The sequence below is a fragment of the Aspergillus nidulans genome, chromosome V (genome assembly GCF_000011425.1).
Source record: "Aspergillus nidulans FGSC A4 chromosome V".
Classification (NCBI taxonomy): domain Eukaryota; kingdom Fungi; phylum Ascomycota; class Eurotiomycetes; order Eurotiales; family Aspergillaceae; genus Aspergillus; species Aspergillus nidulans.
This window is the reverse complement of record NC_066261.1, coordinates 319,500-341,916: the sequence shown is the minus strand read 5'-3', so window position 1 is coordinate 341,916 and position 22,417 is coordinate 319,500. Positions and strand designations below refer to the sequence as shown.

The 22,417-nt window shown below is 49.6% G+C and overlaps 7 protein-coding genes across 7 annotated transcripts, besides 1 other annotated feature; 1 reads left to right on the top strand and 6 right to left on the bottom strand.

Moving 5' to 3' along the window:
* Nucleotides 1-22,417: part of a sequence feature (contig 1.153 11..403022(1)) that runs on past both edges of the window.
* Nucleotides 1,325-3,780, bottom strand: ANIA_08392 (protein aglE; the record flags this gene model as incomplete). Its single annotated transcript, XM_676569.1, has 2 exons — nt 1,325-3,471; nt 3,729-3,780. The coding sequence occupies 2 exons, from the start codon at nt 3,778-3,780 to the stop codon at nt 1,325-1,327; spliced, it is 2,199 nt and encodes a 732-aa protein (XP_681661.1).
* On the bottom strand, nt 4,620-6,561 carry ANIA_08391 (Zn(II)2Cys6 transcription factor; the record flags this gene model as incomplete). Its single annotated transcript, XM_676568.1, has 5 exons — nt 4,620-4,829; nt 4,891-5,168; nt 5,221-5,516; nt 5,580-5,714; nt 6,041-6,561. 5 exons carry the CDS (start codon nt 6,559-6,561, stop codon nt 4,620-4,622), a joined length of 1,440 nt encoding a protein of 479 aa, XP_681660.1.
* ANIA_08390 (putative plasma membrane ammonium transporter (Ato3)) lies at nt 9,066-10,081 on the top strand (the record flags this gene model as incomplete). The annotated part of the gene is made up of 4 exons (XM_676567.1): nt 9,066-9,432; nt 9,489-9,608; nt 9,674-9,849; nt 9,923-10,081. The coding sequence occupies 4 exons, from the start codon at nt 9,066-9,068 to the stop codon at nt 10,079-10,081; spliced, it is 822 nt and encodes a 273-aa protein (XP_681659.1).
* ANIA_08389 (uncharacterized protein) lies at nt 10,230-11,779 on the bottom strand (the record flags this gene model as incomplete). Its single annotated transcript, XM_676566.1, has 3 exons — nt 10,230-10,383; nt 10,453-11,363; nt 11,420-11,779. The coding sequence occupies 3 exons, from the start codon at nt 11,777-11,779 to the stop codon at nt 10,230-10,232; spliced, it is 1,425 nt and encodes a 474-aa protein (XP_681658.1).
* Nucleotides 12,452-13,880, bottom strand: ANIA_08388 (uncharacterized protein; the record flags this gene model as incomplete). The annotated part of the gene is made up of 3 exons (XM_050612128.1): nt 12,452-12,752; nt 12,923-13,744; nt 13,855-13,880. 3 exons carry the CDS (start codon nt 13,878-13,880, stop codon nt 12,452-12,454), a joined length of 1,149 nt encoding a protein of 382 aa, XP_050468080.1.
* ANIA_08387 (uncharacterized protein) lies at nt 16,488-17,182 on the bottom strand (the record flags this gene model as incomplete). Its single annotated transcript, XM_676564.1, has 3 exons — nt 16,488-16,494; nt 16,567-17,076; nt 17,142-17,182. 3 exons carry the CDS (start codon nt 17,180-17,182, stop codon nt 16,488-16,490), a joined length of 558 nt encoding a protein of 185 aa, XP_681656.1.
* Nucleotides 20,817-21,866, bottom strand: ANIA_11085 (SDR family NAD(P)-dependent oxidoreductase; the record flags this gene model as incomplete). Its single annotated transcript, XM_676563.2, has 4 exons — nt 20,817-21,057; nt 21,118-21,219; nt 21,287-21,516; nt 21,577-21,866. 4 exons carry the CDS (start codon nt 21,864-21,866, stop codon nt 20,864-20,866), a joined length of 816 nt encoding a protein of 271 aa, XP_681655.2. The 3' UTR covers nt 20,817-20,863.

Below are 22,417 nucleotides of genomic sequence, written 5' to 3'. Positions count from 1 at the left end.
CAAAGTTACGATAATGGTGCTCAAAAAGAACTATTTCTGAAATGCTACTTCTACAGGCTAGCTCACCTGCAAGGCAAAGAGCAATCTCTCAGCCACAGTATGTTGACGAGGCTAACATGGACTACTACGTAATCACTAATAAAATGAATAATATGGTCGAAATATTACCTAGACTTTTCTAGCAAATAGTCCACCAACTCCATAACATTCATCTCCATAATCCCTTTCTCCCGTATACATCTGCCAAGAAACTCCTTGATGGAATGCAGTGTACATACCCTCTTTCGAAACCTCACCGAGCAAAGACCCCTTCAAAAGCCCCCATATCGCTCGCCGATAATGTGCCCAGCTGCCTTTCCCCATGCAACGCATTACATACTCCATGATTCTGCTTCGTCCGCGGACGCATCGAACACCTGCCGTGGAATGTCTTCGGCCCGATGACCTTGAGTCTCTTGTTTCACCTAACAAGTACCGTTTTCATTGCTTTTTATCAAGCCCTTGCATAATGGGCATCCAGCCATGGTCTTGACCTGGCTCAGGTCTGAAAACGAATGCAATCCCAATGTCAAAATCAGGTGGATCGTAACTCAGTAAGTGGGACAGGTCGGGTGATACGAGTTGCCAGTCGACTTCATACCGGAATTCGTTCTTGAGGTCACTGTTCAGCGAGAGTAGACTGTCACTTGTGGATGCGGTTATCACACTCTGATTTGAGGTTTGTGACTCGGGACATATTTGCCGCCGTCGTTGTGGTATGCCTATAAGTCGGTTATCTAAACTATGCAGCTTTCCCTGCTCAAATTGGGAGAACAAGTAGAGTATTATGACCGACTCGAAATGACTTCAAGGACTAGATTCTAATTATACAATCTCTTCAGGCTTAGATGTAAGGACCATGGGCATTGTCACTGGGGGCAACTTGTTTCAACATGGTCAAAAGATATAATGGCTTCAATATTTAGTCTGGTATCACGTCTGTAAACTTGATAAACCGGACACGAAGGCTTGATTTCTACTAATCTATGCGACACTAATGCGTACTGGGAAATGATATTTATTTGATGGCATTAATTCCATTGTCGTAGTCCCCATGTCTGCTTCGGTCACTTTGGCAGAGACTGCCTGGTATTTGTTTCTATACAAACTCCTGTTAATCTCCAGTAGCCCCTTGTTATCCTACATTGCCTTTATATTTTTAGCATACTACTGAACTTAGAAGAATCCTATTCACAAGGTCAAGATTATAGCCTACAGAGAGCGATTTTCAAAGGCGATTGTATTTCACCTAACATGAGACTTTTGGAAAGACTTACATGCTAACTTAGGAAACCGTTAACTTGAATAACCGAGCGCAAAGCGTTGATGCCAATCCAACCCTGAGAGAACCCTCTGCTACATTCCACTCAAAATGGGTCGCAAACGCCTTTGGATAAAGCAGCTCAGCCTTAAGGTCGCGCGCCCTCAGCAAAGGTGCTGGGAGGACTACTGTGTCCAAGCCCCCTCTTCTCCAAACAGCCATATAGAACCTCTCACCCCCGTCCACCGCCATCCCTAGTACAATCCATCCGTCGTGCCAGCCAGGCAAACCGAGGGGCCAGAACGCCGTCGCATTCGGCAAATCCCCTCTTATACTCCTATAGATATCCATGCCCTCGTTAACAAGACTGACCTGTTGCTCACTCAGCAGATCCAGCCTTCCACTGAGATGAACACGTCCTAGCAGCGCATTCACAACACTCATAGCATTCGTCTCGTCATCCCATTCAGGCTGCGGATATACCCAGACGGCGCCCTGCTCTGGCGTAACGGCAGTTGGTAGCGCTGCAGAAATAGCCGCGTATTTTACAGGATCCTGCTGATCACTGCTACTCTGGATGGGATGTGTAGACAGCATGGCGTAGTCCATCCTTTGTCCGCCAGACGAACAATTCTCAACCACCAGGCCAGGATATCTATCCAAGAGTTCATTTACCCACGTCAAGTATGCCCGGTTATGCTCGAGTTGCGCTGCTCCTGGACTGGAAGTGCTGATATCCGTCCCCTGAGTGACATCGATATTGTAGTCGAACTTGAAGTATCCAACGCCGAACTCGATTACCAACCGTTCTATAATCCCATGCATTCGTGACCGGACGGCTGAGTGCCGGTAATCAAGCTGATACCGGCCCTTTTCGAGTATGCGCTCCCCATCGCGTTGGAAGAAGGCTTCGTCAGGCAGTTGCGCTGCAACCTTGCTCCGGACGCCAATCACCTCGGGTTCGATCCAGAGCCCTGGAATGAGCCCTTTCTTTCTTAGCTGCGCAAGGAGAGTCGAGAAGCCGTTGGGAAAGCGTTTATTTGACGGCTCCCACTCGCCGACATCATCCCACCACCCTGCCTCGTCGGCATACCAACCGCAGTCAATGACGAAGTACTCAGCGCCGGCTTTGATGACGGGGTCGACAAGTGCAAGGATCTTCTCTTCAGTCGGGTCACCCATAAGGCAGTTCATGTAGTCGTTAAAGATAATAGGCAGACGCGAGTTATCCTCATGTTTACGTCTAATGATCCGTCGATATCGTGTCAAAGCGGAAAACGCCTTCTCATAATCATCGTAAACATGGACCAGCGCCACAGGGACCGTTGTGGATTCCTCACCCGGCTGGAGGATCAGTCTCCAGTCATGATCCGTCTCGACCGGGCCACCAGCAGCCAAATATACGCTATCCTTCCAGTCACCGATCTCCCATCGCCAGGAACCGTTATTCTCCACCTGCCACAACCACGTGTCGCCATTATCGCGGCGCTTCAAGAGACCCATCGGTAAGTGGCCTTCCGTTGAGAACGTCCCCCTGTTTGAGACCGCATAGTGCGCAAGCGAGGCGAAGTGGTTCTCCGGACGCCCGTAAACACCATAGTCGTCTAACCCAAGGCCAGGAAGATCATGTTCAATCCATTGAGCTTCGCGGAACCAGGAGTTTGTTGGAATCGACAGGGTATATTCGTCCCACCATTCTGCTGAGCCAGTGGTCAGCCCGCCGAGCACAAGCGATGTCACTTGGGTAACGATCAGTTCCTGGTCACTGTGGTTGCGGATTGTTGTCGTTGCTCTGAGAGTAGGCGTCGAGCCATAGACGGTTAAATGCACGATCACTGTAAAATTAAGCTCGGGGTCTGATAGCGTTATATCGGCGGTTTTGCTTCCTTCGCTGTCTCTAATTACGGAGGATCTGTAGCGCAGCCGTGGTCCTATATAGCCCCCGACCAGGCTCTTGGAGGACTTGTGCTTCTGTGTTCCTTCGCCCGCAAGTCGAACTTCGACTAACGGAGCGTGATGGGATTCAAAGTATCTTGAAATTGGTCTTCTGGGCGTGCATCTTACTGGAGTTATGGGCTCGAGGTATGCTGCGCCTTCGTTGTCAATGTATACAGTGACGGCGAGTGCATTGCTCCTGATTGTGATGGTTTGCGCGGCCATACTGCTAACGGCTGGGTTGTATAATACATGAAGTGCTTGTTCTCATAGAAAAGAGTTGGGCCTTTGCTGAGTGATATGCCTTCAATGCCCGTACCCCTCTCGATTGCGTTACCCCGCTGTAAAAAAGCAAATACCGGGCCTTGGAGATCGGACAATCGTGGCCTTGACAGGAATAGATTAAATACGCGCTCCTGCAATTGGCCGTATTGCAGAATAGTTCGACGGCTTAAGATCCTGGGTCAAGGCCAAAATTAGCCGGGAAACCTACGGCTCCTGGCGAATTGCGTATGCACTTTCAGCACATTTGGTTCGTAGCACATATTGCTCTGGCTCCAGATTTAGGATTGGTGCGTCGTCTGAAGTGGTTCAGAGACATAGCTCTCCAACTTGGTACTGCCACGCCATCCGCATGGTTTGAACATTATCCCACTATTAGCAAGGACTTGGAGGTGTCTTTAGCTCTCTGCAATTGGATGTCTTTATTTAGAAATTGGATGAAAATGCTTTTACCACGCGGAGTGCGCATTTCCTACCTGAAAAGTCAGGACACTACAGGAAGCGGCCTTTTGATATTTGCTGTTTCAGAAACATTACTTGCTGCTTCAGGCTGGTAGTAATATATGCGATCCTTGAATTCATAGCGTATTATTCCCGGAAATGGTGCTCAAAAGGAGTGTCCTCGGTCGCACGATAAAGATTCAAATAACATAAAACGAGTCAACTGGTTGTCGAATAGAGAAAGGCTGGGCTCGCTTGACCTGGACACGGCCTAACGGAAGAAATTGTTGCTTTGAGCCGGTCAGGAAGGAAATCTGGACGTGTGTAGTGGTATGCGGTATACTTGTAGTTATGAAATTGCGTTAGATGCTCAAGAGCTTGTTAGCACTCTGTTTAAGGCGTCGAGGAGAGGAACCCCTATAATGGATTCATTTATAGACACCCCAGCAATTCAAAGCGTACAAAAGTCACGAAATGCGAAATCATCCGTTCTGCTCCTACTACCAGTCAGTTTTACCTGGACATAGAATCTTGGACAAGTCGAATAAGTTACAGCTTGGCATGGCTTGAGAAGCAGCTCTGACGAAAGGTTTCTGTATTGTCTTGCCATAAATGTCTGAACCTCTATAGATTATTAAGTACATATAAAGTTGCATATAAATCACAACTGCCTTTTTAACCCAGTCTGTTCCATCGCCGTTCTGACAGTTGCAAGCCTCTGCGCTGCGGCGCGCTGATACTGCAACTGCTCCATACACCGAACACCCAGCTCTATGCTATCCCATACGCCGGCCTGATTGTTGCTCCACGCGCCGTACGCGATGAGCGAGATGCATGCTGCTTCTAGGAAGAAAGAATGCATGGGGAGATCCTATAGAAAGACTTGTTAGAGTTATCTTCATGTTGAGTAATAGTATGAAGAAACGGCGTACCTTGGCATCAGAACACCCCTGCCTCAGTTCTGAAATTGTCGAGATGATACTTTTGGCCGATGTCAGGATGCAATCAGTTGCTGAGGCCATTTTTGCGTTGTCATTGGCCGTCTTAAAGGGATCCCCCAGCCTTGCCGTGACGGTGAGGGCTCCTGTGTTTACGCCCATTCCCCCTGAAGACTGCGAAGCTGGAGAAGCCGCTCTGCTAAGTGCTGAGCACTGGTGCCCCATATAGAGAAGAAAGGGTTTCATATTTGTGAGAACGGCGTATTCGTATACTTATATCTCCGTCAGTCAGTGTCAACCATCGACACTGCATGGGACACCTACAATTAGTATTAAGGCGCATCGTGTCCTCTATATTCCATGGGCGATGTGGCTCGGTTTGCGCCGTGCGCAGGAGCGGCTCATACTCTTCCCAGTATGCCTTTAGTCGAGCTTGCGTTGTCCAGATGGAATGGCATAGCTCGTCAAAACCGGTCGCAGGGTTGTTCTGCGCACGCAGGGATGGGCTTAGGATGGCGAAAAGGCCTGTGAAGAATTTCGCGTCGGTCGACTCGTTCTCATGGGAAACCTGGATGCCAGGGCCGAGGATTGGTGGCCGACCGAGGGCGATACAGATAAACCTGAAAACAGACTGTCAGAGGATCGCAGCGAGCAGCGTTCTTGATGAAAAAATGGACACGCACCCCTCAAGTCCAACGAGAATGTGGATCAGTTTTTCAACCTCCGGCCCCCGCGGCTCGATATGGAAGCCTGCCGCATAGATTTTGCTCGCTGTCGGCCCTAGAAGCGCATATGCTTTATCGAAGTTGCCGATCTCCCTGTAATACTGAATGTATACGCCAACATCAGCTTAGATCCTGACAGGAAGTTAGGGCTACTTATCATGAGGATATTTAATTGGAGGTCTAGCGTATCTGAGAGGTGTGCTCCGGCGGAGATAAAAAGATCACTTTCCTGCACTAGCATATCCGATAGCTCTTCTTGCGCTGTCGCCAAAGATCCCATTGCGAGTTGATACAGCAGGATAGGGTATAATGTCGGCGGCGGCGCATTATGGCTGAACGCCGCACAGGCAGAAGCAAAGAGCGCCCCCAACTGGGCCGGCGATTGCATTGGTAGGATGGACCATGCGGTACCGACGTACCGATTCAGGAAAAACTGGAGGATCTGGTTTGGTATAGTCGTGAGGCATAGCGGAGGGGTCAGAGATAGCCCGAGGGTGGGAGGGATGGTGTACGGCTGATGGGCGAGCGGGTTCAGTTTCAAACCATTCATGCACAGGTCTGTATGCACGAGGCTGGTGCTACTGACCTCAACTGAAATCGCATAATTTACTTTGTTTGCAGCTAGGAGGTGCAGGAGCGCGATCGTCGATGTTGGCCCGTATACGGCCGACCGTCCTGTCGCGCGGTCAGTGATACGAACGGGCCGCAGCGCCGTCTGGATGATCTCAACATCATCTTGCTGCGCTCGTTTCTGGAGTATCTTCTGCCGTCGCTGTCGCGCCACGGTCCGTACTGTGCACGGGAGCGATAAGCGGGCGCATCGCTCGCACGGGGACTTCCCGTTGCATTTGATCTTCTGCTGTCGACAGCCCTCGCATGCCTTGATGATATGTCTTCTGGGCTGCGACAGCGTAAGATCTCCCGACGATTGGCTGCCCATAGTGTGCTTGAGGTTGGAGAAGATGATGGTATTTCCGAGGTGGAGTTGCGTAAGGCGACGAGTCGTAAACTGGGGGGTACGTAATCCTGGGGTGCTAGTGTTTTAGCTTAATGTTGATTACGGCCCTGGCCTAGTCTAGATCTCTGCAGATTTGGGTATATTAAGATCCGCCTTCGTTAGTGAACTGTTTTAACCTTTTAGGAGCAACTAATAAAAGGGCGAAATTTCAAAATCGGGAATAGGTGCCTGCACTTTCAGGCCCAAGGCACGTGATCACAATGACTTGAAAATGATCATGACAGCCGGTATATAACTCAGAACTCAGCTCTTAAGGAGGGTTAATACTCTCTGGTTGAGGAATTCAATAATCATTTGGACAGTGATTACATGTGGTTTTTATTCTGCTGCATATCTTAGCGTTTCGCGCGTTGAGCTGGAAAGCTTGAGCTCTGTGGTTGGTTCCCCTACCAGAATATAATATATTGCGGATACTGTACAATGGCATAAAGACGGGATATCCCTATCAGAAGATCGTTGCTGGTTTGGTGAAATATATAATATCCCGTCTGAAAGCATTATGCCGGTAGTGGAACTAGAAATAAAAGCGAAAAGTCACTTATCGACCGCTCAAACTATGGTTACTACTAAAGAGGCGGCACTTGTACTGTGTATATCGTAAACCAGGTGGTTTTATCTCAAGAACTTCGCCTTCTACAATTAGAGCCAAACTCTGCTTGCCGGAATAGGGCTTTTCTCTCTGCAGACCTGTCTATCGCACTAAATATGAGAACTAGCCGCGAGGCCCGTTGACTACAAACTGAAATTGACCACTAAAGGTAACGGCCTTATGTGAAAGTGAGTTCCATTGGTAACAGTAAGAACAATCATCCAATCCCTTATAGTGGACAGGGTAAACGGAAAATAGCTGCATCGAACAGTTACTTCCGGACGAGCGGTGGACGCCCGTTGATGCGAGCCAATTAGATGGTATTTGCTCCGCAATGTGCATCGTGTCAGAGTGAGAACAGGGCCGTGACGGGTGGCTGGCGCTAGTATACCATGAATATGAAGGTTGACTGCCAAGGAGAGTTACGAGGGCCGAGAGCACCACTGCATATCTCGCAGTATACCCCCACCAAATAGGAACTCCATATGATATTCTAAGAAGGGCAGTATCCATTGTTGCATGGAGGGTTACGAATGCAGATTTAGCAAGGTATTGAGCTCTTCAATAGATGTCACGCCCATGATATGAAATAGCCTGGGCAATGAAGACTCAAACCCCGCCGTAGTTAATAACTCAAATCAGTAGATAAGGATTTGCACGCCTCTTGCTAGCGGCAAACCTTCTTTAAAAAGAGTGAGTTGGGTCTTCAGAAGCAATAGTTTGCAGAGCCAGAGCAGGAGCACGCTCGCTGATAGGCCATCTATCACACAGAGTGATCCAATGGAAATTTAAGGTTATCTCATTCGGCCGATTGTGTACTCTAGAGTCTAGGCATGCAGAAATGGGCATTCGCTGCTTTCGACAGGCAAGCAATGGCCGGGTTAGTGGCTGCAAATTATCCTACTTGACCCCGGTTAGAAAAACCACAGGAAGTAGCTCCTTATCCTACCTTGCTACTTACATACCACATTCTTCTACAAAAGAAACGGCAGCATCAGGCTGTATTCCAACGCCGGCTGGGTAGCTACCCTTCTAAGCCGACATCGTGCCCGACTCACCTTGATTGATCAACAGGACGACAAAATGTCGGTGTCCGGCTGCTGAAGCTAGAGAACAAGTGCCGAGCGGCTCATAGCGTCTGAATGGGTGCAGATCCCTGGGTCTGATCCCGTCTCCACAGCCCTACCCCGCGAATTCATGCTTAAAAAACAACCATAGCGGTTCCTCGCTGAGGAGCCAAAGAGATGAGCTTTTGTCCTGCGCCGGTCAATCCTGCAAACTCTCAAGCTGGAGAAGTACATCACGGATCCGTGATTGGTGTATACACTGCCCTTATATTGAGGGCTTGTTGATAGAGCTCGCAGTTGGTTATTTTGGTCCAGAGGCGATTCGCCCCTCGCTGCAAATTCATGACCACATAGCGGAGCCCTGATCTTTCCCCGCACTCTCGCATTCGTCAATTCCCACTTCCCCGGCTATCGCCATCTGGACCTCTCCACCCATCTCTCCAGGCCTCGGTAAATGCCCAATTTTTGGCAATCTTTGGCCAGGTTGAGACGGTGGCCAGATACCTCGGGGTCTTCCCCCGCAGTATTCTCCCTTCCACGGTAAGATTGTCTCCACTGTCACTTTGGCTGGGATGTAACCATGACCTTGAATCAGGGGCTAGAGCATGTTTGGTGAGGAGAAGAGAAGCGCGACAAGACGCGCCAGGGGCGTATTTAAGCAGTGCACCTCGCTTCTTGTTTGTGCTTCACCTCACCTCGCTCGCCTGTTCCAAGACTACCTTGTTTTTACCGCATTCCATTTTCCATATTCTTTAAGTACACCCGCCACTATGAGCGATATCACAGACAAACCGTCTGACGAGACGATTAACCTGAACCGCATGAAAACCGCGGAGAGTGTCTTCCTCCCGATTTCCCGCGAAACCTTCGAGAAGCTTTACCTGACCCCCAAACACCCCTCCGTGCAGACGGACCTGAGGAAGAAGTTCGGTAACCCGACCCCGATCTGTCTCATGGGGTTCCTGATCGCATCTACACCCCATGCTTGTATGCTGATGGGGTGGCGCGGAGCCGGCGGGAATGGTAGCGCGCTTGTCCCGACGTATATCTTCTTCGGCGGAATTGTCCAAATTCTGGGTGGTATTGGCGAATGGATTATTGGAAATACGTTCAGTTGCGCGATCTTCTTTACATATGGTGCGGCATCGCAGTTGATCTAACTACCACTCGTACCTGGTTAACGTTGATTCTAGGGACGTTCTGGCTTGTTCAGGGTGGCGGGCTCATGCCATTCTTCGCTTCGGGGATGAACTACTCGCCTACCGGTAATTCTTTTGAGGGACAGCAGACAGGGGAATACGCGGCAACAATTGGTACTTATCTCTACTCAATCCATATACCGGACATAGAAGACGGCTAATACGGATTACGTTGGCAGCTTTCTACTACGTCTTTTTGGGCCTCCTAACGTTCATATATCTGATCTGCTCGATACGGACAAACGTCTGTCTCTTCTCCGCGCTATTCCTCCTTGTCATCACATTCTCCCTCGTTGCCGGTGCATTCTTTCAGCTTGCGAATGGAGCTCACGAACTTGCTGAGAAATTGCTGGTGGTAAGTCTATCCTTGATAGACATCAAAGCAAGCCCGCACAAGAACGGACAGGCAACAGCTAACACGGGTTTAGGCCGGTGGCGCCTTCAATTTCGCACTATGTGTTCCTGTCTGGCACATTTTCTTGACGCAGATCCTGGAAGCGGTTGATTTCCCAATTTCCGTTCCCGTTGGGGACTTGAGCAGTATCGTTCCGGGCAGAAGCCAGAAGGTGAAGAGGGCGGAGGATTAGTCCAACTTCATGCTAGTATGGGAAATGAGCACGCCTGGGTAGTGGCGGAGATGTTAGGTGTGGAACGGGCGCATTGTCACTTCCCAACAATAGACAATAGATTTCTATATAGACCAAGACTATCTGATGCGGTCTTATTTACACCGCATCATTTACATAGAGCAATGATATTTTCCGGAATAAAGGGGCTGAGAATCTCAATCAGCCTCTGTATGGGAATCCACTCGAGCACTCCATGAACTGTCTCTATAGTCCGCCCGCTATACAACACCCTCGCATAGAACTCATCCGTCTCTGTCGCCCTATACAATCATCAGTGGCTGACCCTAAAGTAGAAACAAGCTATAAAAAGAAAAAGGATGCAAACATACCAAATTTCAAACGCAACGTTCGACCCCATTCCCGGCCACCTCAGCGCCTTGATACCCAACGCCCCAAGGAGCGGCGCAACATCTCCGTCATGCGCAAATGTATGAGAATACACAACTTCTGAGCTCCCGCTTTGCACTAGTTCAAAGTTTCTCACAAGCTCCGCAATAAAGAGACCTTCAACAGTCTGGATGTACTCGGTAACATTCGGATTCTTCCGCCACCAGTAGTTGTACATCCAGTCTCCCGCGCGGAAGACTTCTTCTGCTTGTTGCCTTGACACGCATTGAGACTGGTCCTGAAGACGACAAGGCAGCTCATAGCCGTTACACAGTCGACCCTGAAAATTATCCGCAAAGTGATCCCAGGTGTCCAGCCAGGAGGATTCTTCCTGTGCATCAAACATATCCGCGAGCTTATTCCGCAAACCGCTAGTAACAGTAAGATGTTCCTTCCACTCGGTTGTTGACTGGATCGCGTCTAGAAGTGCATCGCGTTTCGCGCATGGAAACCCGCGGTTAATTGTGTCGACGCTCTCAGCCTGCTGATGGAGCGGCAATGGCTCCTTGCGGCTCGGCCATAGACCACGAAGGACGCCGCCCGCTGACCCCTGTGTCAGCGGCGACGTGCTGGATCGTAGCCACACACGTCTGTCGTCATGGGTAAGATTGGAGGGGACAAGACCTAGTTTCTTGCTGTATACCTCGTGCAGATCACGCCCGTGCTGGTACCCATCGAGATACCCGCCGATTGTGAGTTGCGGGTACTGGCAGGAGCCGTTGACATAGTCTGTCAAGAAAGGATTGGTGGGATCTGTATATGCCTGTCCATAGGCCTGCAATGGTGCTGGAGCGCCAGATGAAGGGGCTGCGAAGAGATGTGGGTGGATCGCGTCGCAGTTGTATCCTTGGTTCTGCATGGGAGTGTGAGAACAAACATCCTATACGAAGGGGAAATTTAAAAACAAACCTCTCCACCCGGTAGAATATTATATGGCGTCCGCCTCTGGTGTCTCTGTATATACTCCAGATACACCAACTTCGCGCCCACGGAGCCGTTTGCCACTGGCGAAGGCAGGGAATAGGTGTCTACGTGCGGATGAGGCATAGTACAGTAATTGTAAACGCTGTCTCCAGTGTCACTAGCCTGGTCTGACGGGGCATGAAAGACCCCGCCATAGGTACCGAACGAAGCATTGGTGATATAGGTCGTGTGGTTCAGGGGAGGGTAGAAACTGTCCACGGCATTGCCGGCGAGAGATACTCTCGAGAAGAGCACTGAGAGAAAGAAAGTTAGCATGTCGAGGATGCCCTCATAGACTGTTCTCATGTCTTGGAGAGATGGGGAATGGGAGGCTTTATAATTGAACTCTTGGACATGACAGCTTAAGGAGGTTGGCAGCAAGGATCGTCGGCGGGTTATGATTGGTTGAGAGGGACCACGTGGGTGGTGTTGTTTTCGAGCGTGGAGAAGATATCCAATGTATATTAAATAGATAAACTAAGTCCGGCCTGTAAGCCTAGGCATGCTCTCTCGTAGGGTCACAGACTCCATATAATAAGCGTTCTGTGCACCATCTTGTTTACACCAAGAAGGCCAACCACTTCACTGGCCCATAGCAGCCTTACAAGCACAGTATTTGCAGGGCACCCCAATAGCTACCCAGCAACTGACTAGGGGCCGAGAAAAGGATGTTTTAATGTAGCAAATAAGTGGGGAGAATAGACTAGTAAAAAAATGGCTAGCATGGAGCTAGACTACTGTTCCTCTCTGCTTTACCAGAGAGGTCATGAAACTGTAATAAGAGATTACTACAGCGGCTGAAAAAAATTAGTATCAGACTGTTCTTCCTCTCCGATGCTCTCTCCCTGCTCTCCCGCCTCATGGCCTTTTAGGGGCGGGCTTAGAATGTATGCAGACGTAGACAAAATAGGATGATTAGAGAAAGCTAGGCTTTCAAGCACGTACATATACGAAAGGAGATGTGCTCAGAGATCGATATCAGAATTTATTGGTCTTTGATTTTTTTTTAAGGCCTATTTGGCACAGGCAGTAGGCTATCGATTGCAATGGCTCTGACTGAACTTGCCGTACAAGCTCATGATCCCAATCATAAGCATAGTCTTGCCCTTGCCAGCATCTCCCTTGATCCAAAGCAACTGGCTCTGGGGGGCTGCTATGCCATTTCTGAAACTCAGCATTTTCCAAGACCCATCGAAACGAGCTATCCAGTAGACCGCCCTTTGTGGCCTCAATGTGTCGTAGCTCAGTTTCTGGATCAGTGGCTAACGAATCTCGCAGGCTGGGATAGTCTGCCTCTATAGATACTTAATGAAGTTAGCATACAAAGCTTTCCCAAATGAGTTGACATGACGACTGACCAGAATTCATACTCACTTTTATATTTACTGAAGCAGTAGACTTTGAGGGGACTTCAACCAACACTGCTTTTGCAAATGCCGCTGCCATCACCGCTGCATAGGGCTGCCAGTCTTTACTTTTTTTTTTTTTTTTTTTTTTTTGCTCGTGCCGTAATCACAGACGCCTCGAATGACTCCCACCGGGATTACGTTCAGGACACCTGCAGCCTCCATCTCTAGGCCAATCACATTGTATTTGTCGCTGATTTCATCCCGGTCTCTGCTACTTTTGAGCAGCTTGTCGCCAGACCCGATTGATCCGTACCACACACGCGTGCGTTCTGCGTCCGGCCGGTGTTGTCGTAAAACTGGTAGATTCTCGCCAGGGAGGTAAAGCAAGTCATTTTCTTGCCCCCGATCTGGAAACTTTCGCGCCGTGTCTGCTATATCCCTATAGTAGCCCTCTATTACCTGCGCATCCCTTTTCCGCCTTGATCTTACCAATTGCGGAGCCCACAATGCGTCCTGTCTGAGGCAGGGAATGTCCATTGCGCAGCAACTTAAGCCAACGTCTCCCTTCTGCTTGCCTAGTCCGTAAGGTATAATTGCTGGATAATCTCCACCCGGAGGAGACCAAGCTACAATGACATTGCTTAATCGGATATCACGCGGAGGTGAACATGAGAAATTCGGGAGACCCGTAGAAACACCCACGAGAAGACCAAACCACAGGTTCGGGAAGAACTTCTTCACATGGCTTGCGAGTGATGTTGCAGAGTTGGTGCCATACGGCTGACCGGCAGCAAACGCTGCGATCACGACATTGTGCCCGTGTATCTCACCCGCATGGAACAAATAATCATCGCCAGGACCGACAGGGAGCCCTTCTTGAATGCACCTTATCCAATATATGCCTGGCGGCCTGTACCTCGATCTCAAGTGGAGCGATCCACGCGACAGTGTAAAGGCTCGGGTCGAGGGTTAGCATAGCCATAGTGGGCTCAGATTGACAGTGAGCCGGCTGATCACAGGACGGGAACCCACAGAGCCCGCACTATGGAGAGGAGCATAGAGACAGCGCCTGAGTGAAAGTGGACTCTTTCAGCCGGCTGGTGATAGTAAAAGTTGCTCATAATCTGATGAACTCAGACTGAAGAACAGAAAGAAAGGGCGACATCCTCCCTGGCTGTGACGTGGCGCACGCGTCTCAGCCTCGCGTACGGCCAGCGGTTGCTCTACCCTCAGGCTCATTTTTCTCACTTGGAAAAAGTAGTATTGTATATAATGCAGCAGAACATGCTTAGAAGTATCCCATAATATTAAACATCATTAATGACCTCGTTTTACAGTGAAAAGATTGACTTACGCTATCTAAATGCAATTTACAGAGATTCAGGTACAAGCGATTGGGACCACCCGATTTGGTAACAACCTTGCCTAAAGAGTCAGCGTAAGAGGGCTCGGGCTCGGGTTAATCGGCTTCTGGTCGGAATAACAGCGGCCCGAAGTACTGGCACGTCTTGGCCGCTTCTGCGTCTCGAAGCAGCTGATGCATACTGTACCTGCCTCTTCGAGCCTAGAAGGTCTAGAAAGATTATAGAATCTCAAGACTACACTAACTCTTCTCTTGGTGCAATCATGCTTTATTTTCCTTGCTTGCTGGACGCCCTTTAGTATTTCAGTGGCTAAACTTTCCGTTTAACAACGCTAGGATGTAATATATATACTTTTGCTAGCAATAATGGTTCACCTATCGTCATGATATTCCGCAGCATGGGGTAAACTAATCTTTTAGTGATGACTTCTAGTAAGGCCCACTTCGGGCAACTGGTGTTTTTGGTAGTTCAAGTCTTCCCCACATCATGCTCTGCCATAACCGCCCTAACCGCCTTATGATCAAGTCGGTTTCTTCCATTAGCTGAGTGAGTGAAGACGAATACGATCAACAATCTCTATTCTCCGCGTGCTGCTGGAAAGAGCAAGAGAATGTGCACTCAGAAAATGGTTGGATGCTCGTTTGCTGCTTCTGAGGCGTTCATGGGCATCAGGAAGAGGACTCTCTGAATCACGACACGTCCGCAATGAATCCCCGTACGACCGGTCGGGAATATCAGGGGTGGATACGGCGATGACACTTGCTATTCTGTGCCAAGTTCAGCCTATTTTGAGAGCTTCGGTACTGGTGGACCAGTAGAATATCATAAGCTGTTTGAACTGAATATCTGGTTTTTCGCATTATTGGGGTAGCTAATTCCTTTCCTCCCTCAGCTACTCTAGCCGTTGTTAGGTACCATGAGGTGCGTTAGTGATTATTGTTGGTAAAGTATTTGGGTGTTGGGTATTGATGATGTTTCCTGCGGTTTCTAGTCTAGTCTGATAAATAACTAGATACACTACGAGCGGCCATGAAGAAGTTATACTTCACGCAACTAGGGGCCAAAGGGCTTGTTTTAGCTCTTCTTCAAGAATATGATTTTAGACCTCTAAAGCAACGTCATCTCCAAATCCCGCGGAGAAAAGTCCATATAAACTTCCGCTCTCAGCGACCTCGGTTGGGTCAAATATCTGCCTTTCTACTAACCTCTGCCGGCTTGGTTGAGTGCATAAAACCCTCCGTAGAGAAGTCTATCTATCAAACATGAGTCGCCGGCCATCGAGGCAAACATTCAATGCCGTGCAATCATGGGTGAATCTGGACGATTAGCACGCCATTAGTGCTGGTCCAGACAAACCAATGTTAGACTGAGGGAGGTCCAGGTACATTGTGCATTTGTTCCTTTGCTAGCGTGCTAAGTTGATCCTGTTGATAGAAAATGGAATTGGTAGGCTATACCGTCGCTGATTATCTTGAAGTTTGGCCCACGATAGAGGGGTAAAGGGCTTATGACTGCATGCTTTTTCTGCAGAATTATTACTACGAATGGGATCATTGGCCCTAATTATCAGCCCTTGGTCCATTGTCAGTTCCATCTCCTAAGTTTCCCGTTCAATACCGAAAATATAATGCATATAAGAGCAATGTTCCTTATCAACACAGGCAAATAACATATTACTACGTTTCGTCGCAGAGTATTTACCTTATGACCAGCCTTCAGAATGCATACCAATACATGAACCACGCAACACAAAACACATCTGGTTTGGCTAAGTTTAAGGGGCTAGCTTTTGGGCCCATCCCGTCTTTTGTCCCCTAGCCCGATCTCCTGTTCTTTAGGATACAAAAGTACTGTTTCACCTAAATCTGAGCGGACGTCTGAGGATTCCATGGTTCAGCTCAGTAGCTGATACCTAGTGTTGATGTCTTTCCAAAAGCAGAAGACACTCTGCCCAGGGCTGTATTGCTGTAGAATCGCGCAACTCGGGCGAAAAGGACTCATGACCTCTTTTTCCCGGGCATCTTCAGCAGGATTGCGCAAGCTGAGCAGGATAAATTCGACGAGGTGTTTTCTCAGGGGCTTTCCCAAGCCCCTCACAAGCCCAGACCCCTTGGGAGCTCGTGCTTTGTGGCAGCGTCCAAAACCGAGTCGCGCTTATCGTGTTATGGCCCCTCCTTAGTCAAATAGCCCATACAAAGGTGGGTAGGAAGACAGCTCAGATCAAAACCCGAGTATCAATTCCTTATCTCACAGCTGGACCTGAGACAATACCCCTCCCCCGCTTCTATTCTACCTACACCCCTACAAGCTAAGCAACAACACGCACTAGGTTCAACCCAAACTTTTTATTTTCATCAAATTCGTAGACAACCCATAATACCTATCTGGTTCGATCTCCCCAGACGCGGTCTTGGGCCTGGACGTGGACGTATCTGGCAATTCAGGGATATCAAAAACAGGTGCCACCGCCGTCGCAGGGGGATCCATTGCCGCCAGCGGCACCGGATCGGATTTCGCCCTCGCACATCTTGTTCTCTGTCTTGAGCAGATCCCGACAGAGGGGTATTTGACCGGATCATCGAAGTGTCGGTAGTGGTATTCGCGCGAGCGAAGACCGCCGCAGCGAATGCAGCGCAGTTGTGCGACCGCCAAGGGATTGTTGTACTGGGCCTGGTTGTACGTCTCGACGCGGTGGAGGCTGTGTGTATGACCGTGGCTGTAGCCGTGGCTCTGGCTGTAACTGCTACCACGGCTCCGAGAGCTTGCTGTGGAAGTGTCGTCTGGCGGGTTTGTTGGGAGGGACCAGGTTCGTGGGCGATTCCGACGCTCGCTTGTGCCCTTCGATTGTTCCAAGTAGATAGGTGCTCCTGACGAGGTCGAACGGGACGCTCTGTTGCAGCGCATTAGTATATTGGTAGGAAAGGACTATAGAGGTGGCTCAGTCAATGGACATACTTGTGCTTGGCCCAGAGCCATGTACCAGAGACCCAATGCATCTTTGTTAAGAGACGGCTGGCCGGCAGTCGTTTTGAAGGGTTATAGTAGTTAGGTATATAAATAAAAGGCTTGAAAATGTACACAACCGAGTTCAACTCAAGGTTTATCGTCAATATGAGGCTTGGTGGTTTGGTCCTGGAAAAAGCAAAGAGACCCCGCCTATTATATACCCTGTTCTAAGTCTGCTCTATGATGTCTTTCGATGCTTGCCAAGAAGGTTCAGGATATCCAGACTGAATCTAGCGAATGGGATCAGAGCATTATACTTATGAAACAAATAAATAGAAAATACCGCAGTTCTGGAACAGAACCATCAGGCTTCTGTCTGGAAAAGTTCCCCCGCAGGATAGGACGAAGCACTACAATGGGGAAAGCCCTGCGGAGCACAGAGTCGACGGTCCTGGATCCTGAGGCGTTCGGGCACCGAGGCCGCCGCCTATGTGCTCAATGATATTAAGATCTCTCTTGGAACAAACCCGCGCTTTTTATGACTTGGCGCGGATACGAGCTGTGTCCTGGTCCGGCCGAATCTCGCAAATTGGAAGCCTAAGGACGGCAAGCTGGTGCATAAAACGCTCAATGTTCAATAACTAAGCCGGAGATTTCTAGAATAGGGCATTCATGTGCATCGTACCAACTCAACCAGCCTCGGTACACCTCAGTTACTGGCCCAGTCGCCCTGTAGGTAGTACAGCACTAACCAACAGCACTAGCCAAGCTTGTATATTACGATTAGCCCGTTTTACGATGCTCTCACTGATGTGGAACTACGAGCAGTACTCGGAATTATAGACAAGATCTTCAGGGCTACTTCGAATCTCGTCTCACTAACTATTTTCCTAGTTCATTGTTTACATCTCTCTCTCCTACTGCTGTGAAGATAGGTATGAATGTGTGGCGTTGTTAAACTCCTACTAGTGCTTTGGTTACCAAGATCTGGCCTCGGGTTGATCTACGGTGCAGCCAGATCCGCTGCAGAGTCGATCCCTCCACGACAGGCGTTGGGCTAATGGCGTCAGTAGGCTACCGTACCAGACTCTTGGTTTTGATACAGAGGGGCTCTTGCAGGCTGTACAGATGACTGAAATCGTTACTGACGTAAGTTCCACCCATGAGACTCCTGACTGTACCAAAATTACTCGTCTTGTCGGCCCATTGTAGTCTGAGCCGCTAGCATATCCGAGATTTCCCCGGTATCAACAAAAGTACGGACTGCAGATGTAACCGTTCCAGCAGACTGCTGCTCACATACCACGCGCATCGTGGTGGTTAGTGGTGCTTGTACTGAAGGGTTTGAATTCGGGTGTTGGTGTTGCCGGCGGGTCCAAGCAAAGAGTTGACTTCGGATCTGCAACGACCAGGTACAAATTTTGGCCCCGGTGAGTTGCATCTTGCTAGGAATCTCTGCTTGGCTATTCCGGAGAATTATCGCATGTGGAGTCTGTGGTAAAGCTTGGTTCCCACTATTCATGGGACTCTTGTTTCAGGTTCAGGCCTGGCTTGGTACATTGAGGCTTTGAGTTGAGTCGGTAGGCAACCAGTAACCACAGGCCAGAAGCTTCACTGACGTATTTCTATTTGACGATGCAGTCAGGCGGTTTTTCCAGAAATAGTTCCTCCTTGCTTGTGATAAGTGCATGGTTTTGCCGATGAAGTGTACGGCATCGTGAAAATACCTGACGTGAGTCTACTCCATATACATCCGTTGCTCCGGAAGTGGAGACAACAACATTCCCCTTGGATACGAAGTCCACTTGGCAATAAACGTTGCACTACTGCACGAAAGCTTCTAGCTGCCTTCGATACTTGCGCGCAGCGACGGGTGGTGCCGACCGCGGTGCACCGTCTGCATTTAGGCCCGCTATGATCGTCCTTGCAGCTACGCCGCGAGATTCAGACTAAGGACTCAGGACCACCGGGATAACGGAAACGCAGCTATTATCGGTATTTGATTGGGAGACCCTGGCCAACGGAGACCATAATTCGATACTCGCGAAGGTTGCGGAAGTCGTCCCGCTGCCCCGGGCCGTCTTCGAGACACTATCCATAGTCGGATCGTTTTCACTGTTGAAAGCAAGAAGTACTGAACTTGGCTCATAGTGGGGAGTCTCATGCCCGCAAGCGTAGTCTCACAAAGTATCTCGGAGCAGCGCTCTGCGCGGCCAGTGAGACTGTTCTGTGCCAAGTAGCCCCCCTTTATTGAAAGGCTCGTCTTGCATGATCATCATATTCTTCCAGGCTGACTTTAGACCGTACAATAATAGCAGGTCCTGATACGCCAGCAGTAAGCATCAATCTTCACAGGGCCCAGGATGAAGTCATACTGGCCAGTGCGCGCCTCGACAAAGCCTCACCTTCGTGGATCTTACCCAAAATGGTGCTTAGCCTCTCCTGCACCTTCCTCTCCAGATCAAGACCGTCACCATCAACGTAAATAAGGGGCTTGTATGTTTCTGGGAACGAACTATTACCAAGACATCATTGATATTCACTAATATATACTGCTAGGGACTGGGATGTGTCGCATTCTAGTCCATGCTGCCTGGCAGCCTCGCCGGGGGCCGGGACAGCGTCTAGTTCTTATCTTGAATGGAGGTAGAGCAGGCTCGCACGTTGTAATCATTGTACAGCGCCCCGAAAGCCTGGTAACAAGTACTTTCAGAGCCTTGTACCAGGAAATGCAACTGTATGCAGGGTCGTCCACTTCCCCGCGAGGGGCGCCTCCCACTTCGTGCGACACTTTTGGCCCCTAGAGCGACGGCTGTTTCAGCACGCGGTACACGATCTGCGTTTCTAGAAATAGGGAGAAGAGGCTTACAATGTACATCCTTACTATGTACTTTTGTGGCATGCACCTAAGGCGATATCGATATGGAGGCCTTGGTCTCATAGGCCTCGTTACTCTTCTTGTCTGCCGTGTTTGGTCCGGTCAGGTTTATTCTCGGGCATACTGTGGCACACCGTCGCAAGGGAATGACAATTTGTCCTAATGCCGGTACACCTGCCGTACACACTGCCACGGCGCACCGTCGCCCAGCAGGCACATACTGTAGCCACCAGCTCTATCCTGCACTATTTGCAAATGCAGCGTCATTTCGTCGCTGACGAACGGCTAAACACTCATTCTGGAAGATTCTTGAGAGAGCCTAGACTGACCAGGCTTGCCCCCAGAATAGTTGTGCTCCTTGCCTCACGAAGCTGGGTTCAGGGCTTGTTATGCTGCCTGGTATAAGGCGCCGCAGCCCTTTAGTAAATACCCAGCAGGCGGCAGAGCATCATTGATCGACTAGGTTTGCCACTGGCATGTTCGACATCATTCTATGCTCCATTTGGAAGACGCGCCATCTGCAAGAGCCTGACGATGAGTGTATCGGGCTGAGTACCGGGCATGGTCATGTCCGAAGGATTTCAGTTCAAGAGCTCATCTGGTTGGAGAGGCCAAGTCATTCGCTTATTGGTGACGCGTAATATAAATAGCTATAATTGAGCTTGAGGGTAAGGTTGCATCTTTGGAAACGGACGGATTAAGTGGTAGGTACCCTGGACGAAGTGGAGAGTGTTCCAGCGGCTTACAATCCGCATGGTCTTTCGATAGTGACGTACAATGGAACATATACTTTGATAGATCGTGTGTCTCAGGTCTATACGCGCTATGATTGCCGTACGAGAAAGGGTCGAATCTAGCGAGTAGTATATCCCCCGTCTACCGGCAAACAGACCCCAGTAACCCAGCTTGCGTCCTCACTTGCCAGAACAACAGCCATCCTAGCCACATCATCCGGCAATCCCGGCCCCTTCAGTGGATGTCGCCGATTCAAATCCTCCCACGGCGTTAAGTGGGTTGTCGTCTCTTTGAATATCGCAGTTTGTGTATCTACCTCGCGTTCAGCTTATCTTCAGCATTACAAGGTAGTATTGAAAATGTAGAACTTACATCCGGGACAGAGAGCATTTGCATAGATCCGGTGAGGCGCGTAATCCAGGGCGATCTGTCGGGTTAGTTGGCTGACGGCGCCTTTGGATGCGCAATAGGAAGCTGAGTACACATTTCGTCAGCATCACTCACTAGTGGGCAATCCAACCCGGAAACGGGCGCGACGTACGATTTTCTGGTCCGACAATCATCCCCATAATGGAGGAGATGTTGACAATCCACCCCCGATCCCCCGAGGGATGCGGCTCCTGTCGCAGCATCTGCGCGAGACCATACTTGCATCCCAAGAACACCGACTTTGCGTTGACGCGCATGGTCGTATCCCAGGTTTCTTCGTCGGTGAGATGCAGCACTGCCGGTTTGCGGGCCTCAAGGCTTATGCCGGCATTGTTGACAAGGCTCCCTGATGTTCAGTCAAGTTCACTTAATTCGAGCTTAGTTTGTCCAGTGGATACTTACATATCCAGTCGGCCATAGTGCTGGACCGTGGCTTTGACGAGACTCTCCATCTGAGCCGCGTCGCCGACATCAGTCTGGATGAAGAGCGCTTCTCCACCGTGTTTCAGTATCAAGTCGTGTGTGGTGATATCGGACTCCTCGAGCGATCGCGCTGTTGGAGATACATCAGCACATACGACTTTGGCCCCTTCGCGAGCGTATCGGGTAGCGATAGCTCGACCGAGGCCTGAGGATGCGCCGGTCACGATGGCGACTTTATTGTATAGACGGGGTGAGTTCGACTGCGTCATCTTCGCTTGGTATGGTTTCTTCTCTCGAAATCCAGGTTGAGGTTTGTAAATTTAGGGGGAAAGACTTACCATCCCTACATCGCCGACAGTGTGTCTCCCCGCACGGGCTAGGTCAGGTGCGCCTGGAGCGATTGGTGATCGAGCTGTGGAAGAATGCAGCAAAGGATGAGTTGGCAGTGCAGTTGGAGCTTGCTTGATACTTTCGGTGCAGCGAAGCTGCAGGTCCAGACCCTCTGCACCTGGCCCTTGATGTGATTCTCTCTAAATTATCGGAGACCGAGAAGACAACCTTGGTAATGTCTATGACAGAGGAGCAGGGAGGGGCTAAGAAACAAAAAAGGAATGAAAAGGCCTGAACCGCGAGTCGAACGCGGGACCTCTCGCACCCGAAGCGAGAATCATACCTCTAGACCATCCAGGCGTGTTACGTCATAATTGAGTCAAAAAGTGATTCCACTACATAGTGGGCTAAGAGAATGATCAGAGATGCCTACCAGTGAAGGTATTCAATTTGTTCACGAAAAACTTCGGGTTCAAATTTTCCGTTCAGG